Source organism: Diabrotica virgifera, chromosome 8 (genome assembly GCF_917563875.1).
Source record: "Diabrotica virgifera virgifera chromosome 8, PGI_DIABVI_V3a".
Lineage (NCBI taxonomy): Eukaryota > Metazoa > Arthropoda > Insecta > Coleoptera > Chrysomelidae > Diabrotica > Diabrotica virgifera.
The window spans coordinates 197,003,102-197,006,868 of NC_065450.1; the positions used below are offsets into that span (position 1 = coordinate 197,003,102).

The 3,767-nt window shown below is 33.8% G+C and overlaps 1 protein-coding gene across 1 annotated transcript; it reads left to right on the forward strand.

Annotated features, from left to right (window-relative positions):
- Positions 1 to 258: 258 nt before the first annotated feature.
- Positions 259 to 1,347, forward strand: LOC126889262 (3'-5' exonuclease). Its single transcript, XM_050657375.1, has one exon. It carries the CDS (start codon positions 394 to 396, stop codon positions 1,150 to 1,152), a length of 759 nt encoding a protein of 252 aa, XP_050513332.1. The 5' UTR covers positions 259 to 393; the 3' UTR covers positions 1,153 to 1,347.
- The last annotated feature ends 2,420 nt before the right edge of the window (positions 1,348 to 3,767 follow it).

The following is a 3,767-nucleotide window of genomic DNA, read 5'->3' on the forward strand; positions in this document are numbered from 1 at the left end:
TATTGACCCTCCCTAAAGAATAGAAAAATAAAATTTGGGGCAGCTCCAAATGCAAGGTCAAATGCTATCCCGACTGGGCTAATATTTTACAGTTAGGTATAGCCTCCCCTATTGTAAAAATCACGAGCCGCCACTGCTAATAACTCTCATAAGGACTGCATTGTCTATGTTCCCTATACTGTAAAGTCAAGGTGGGACGGACATTAGCCAGATTTATAACTCGCAAACATTTAAAATCTCCCACCTCTACACTTACAGTTGAAAATCAAACGTCAAAAATTGGCGCGAAAGCACTAAACAAACCAGGCGACTTGTTTTTATTAAAAACGAAAATAGTTTTTATCTGGGTTTTTAATATATTCTAAGGTTTTTAATAATCATTCTTTGGTCGAAATGAATTTACGTCGCAGTCGCAGACGGTCACCAGAAGCTGAAGAGAAGGTTGAAGCAAAAATAATGAAGCTAGAAATGACTTTACGTCCCAGACCATCACCAGAAGAGAAGGCAGAAGCAAAAAGAATCGCCGAATACAGAGCCAACAATCCATTTATAGAGTTCAAAGGAAAAATTACGTATCATACCGAACTAATAGACATAGCTTTAGTGAGTGATAATTTATTAGAAAGAGCAAAAGTTGTATCCGATCTGTTAATCATCGGCTTTGATATGGAGTGGCCGTTTAATTTCCAAACTGGTCCCGGTAAAACTGCAACCATACAGATTAGCTATGACGAAGAGCATTGTTACATCTTCCACGTAAGTAAGATTAGAAACCTACCCAGCAGCCTCAGCCAGCTGTTGATCCATCCAAACGTGCGCCTGACTGGGAATTGCATCAAACGAGACGTTCGAAAACTAGCAAGAGATTTCGCAGGTTTCGATGGCGATAAGATGGTTGATAATTGCGTTGATTTGGGACTTTTCGCCAACAGGGTTCTTTCTATACGTGACAGGTGGAGCTTGGAGAGACTGGTGGAGCATTTTCTAGACTTACAAATAAGCAAAGACAAGAAAGTGAGGCATAGTCGGTGGCATATAATTCCTCTGTCGAAAGAACAGCAACTATATGCTGCAACCGATTCATATGCAAGTCTTTTACTCTATAATGTTTTGAAAAGTCGTGAAAATGATTTAAAGGCTTTGGAGAACTAGATTCATTATTTGTGTGACTGGAGGAGTCTTAAGGGCTTCTGTATATATATTTTTTACTTATAATAATTAAGTACAGGTACTTTATTATGATGTATATAATAATATTTTTTTATCTGATCGTTTGTAGATGATGTAATGTGTTCAAATTATTTTTTAACTTCTATATAAGCCTAAATAAAAAATTTTACAAGCAGACGTGGCATAGTTTTCTCTAAATCCCTATGTATATGTATAGGTACGAATCCATACGTTGGTGCCCTGTGCTCCATGAAGCAGCTTCACATAGTGGATATGTTGGTGCTCACTGCTCACCCCCTTCAATTCAACCAGTTTGCGGTTTATATGTAGGGGAGTGCATGCTGTATCCATTTGAGCAGCTAACAGAGCACCAACGTATGGATACGTACCTTAACAAGTGTATCCACATTGATATACTCTTCTGGAGGTTAGGTACCTCCTAAGGCTTTTTTTTCTAATATATTTCTTCATGTATTAGTTTCTTTTTGATTTTCCTTTATATTATCCAACTATGTGTACAATACGACCAGCGAGACCTGGCGTGTGACCTTGTCTTATTGTGTATTTTCGCAAGGTCAGCCGCCAGGTCTGGCTTGTCGGATTGTACTGTTATTTCTTCTGTATATATATTTTTTTACTTATAAGAATTAAGTACAGGTACTTTTTTATGATGTATATTAACTTATTATCTGATCATTTGTAGATGATTGTAATGTGTTGAAATTATTTTTTAAATAATTGATGAATACCTGCTATTAATATGATGAGGTATGTCATTCAGAATTGCATTATAGATTAGATAATATAGAATTTGACATCTAGATTCTAACTTAAGAACTGAAGTAGATAATATAATTATATAATAGACAAAAAATTTAATACACAGTGTAAAAAACTAAATAATCTAACTAACTAAGTTATCAATCGAAGCAGCGCAGAAAACGACAATAAATATCGCCTCCGTACCACCAGATAGACAACAGGTAAAAAAAAAAAAAAAAAAAAAAAAAAAAAACAAAGAAAGTATTCCACCTGTTGTCAATCTGGTGGTACGGAGGCGATATTTATTGTCGTTTTCTGCGCTGCTTCGATTGATAACTTAGTTTGTTTTCCGGTAGATGGCCCTAGTTCATCCGTGACATTTCTTTCTTTGTAATTCGGGAAGGCCCTAAGCTATGGTAAGTGGTTAAAGCGGAGAGAAGAGGATATGGGTTTACTGATGAGGGGAAAAAGATCTCCGAAACCGGTATAGACTCTTCCTGCACTCTCCGCTTTAACCAGAGTATTATGCAGCTGCTGCATTTTCGTTTTGCAAAGAAATTGAGAATGTTTATACATTTCTGAATAATCTAATTTGCAATAGTAAAAAACTCAATACTCATTGTACAAAAATGTTTTCAAATCATAGTTTTTTCAATAGATTTATAAACTTAACAGATACTAAATTCAATAATAGCGAGATAGAACTTTTAGAGAAAGGATTCAAACACAACTTGCCTCAACATAATAATCAAAAAAATTTAGAATATTTAGGTGTAGAATGTGAAGTAGCGTTAAACAAAACTACCAAGAACATAGAAAAAAGCATCATTGCAAAATCTATTACTGATGTGTGTAAGGAAACTAATAATTCCTGTTAAAAAGATAACCAAATAGCCGTTTCAATTAAAAATAAATCCATAAAACATGACATAATATTTACAAAAGCAGACAAAGGTAACACGACTATTGCTAAAGATAAAAGAGACTATAATAACAAAACAATAGAATTTTTAAATAACCAAAATAGTATAACATTAAACAAAGACCCCACAGAAAAATACCGAAAACAAATTAAACTAGCCATTGAAAATTCAAAATCCATATTAAATCCAACAGAACACAAATATCTTAATATTATGAACCCACAACCTCCTAAATTATACTCTCTTATTAAACTACACAAACCTGACCACCCAATAAGGCCTGTAGTTTCTTTTTATGCAGCTCCGTCATATAAACTTAAAAAAAACTGTCAGATATTATTACAGAATACACTAAATTTTCACCTAAATTCACCGTAAAAAATACACTAGAACTTGTTAATAAAATACAACATTTTCAATTGCCCAACAACTCCAGACTAATTTCATTTGACGTAAAAAATCTTTTTCCTACTGTTCCTCCTGCAGAAACTTTTGTTCTAGTTAAAAATCTTTTACACCATAATAGTACAAATCCGATCATTGCATCTGAAATTTTACACCTTGAAATTTGCATAGACTATTTTGAATTAAATAATCAAATATACACAAACAACAGTGCAGGACTTATTATGGGTAATCCTCTAAGCCCATTGCTGTCTGATATATTTATGAACCAGCTTGAAACAACAATTTCTAAACATCTCTTATTTAAACAGTTTTTATATTGGTGGAGATACGTGGATGATATACTAGTATGCTTTACAGGAACTAACAGGCAACTTGACCAATTTCTATCATACATTAATTCACTTCATAGTAATATTGAGTTTATAATAGGAACAGAACAGAATAAGTCCATAAACTTTCTAGATGTAACAATTACCAGACTACACAACAAACATGAGTTCTCCG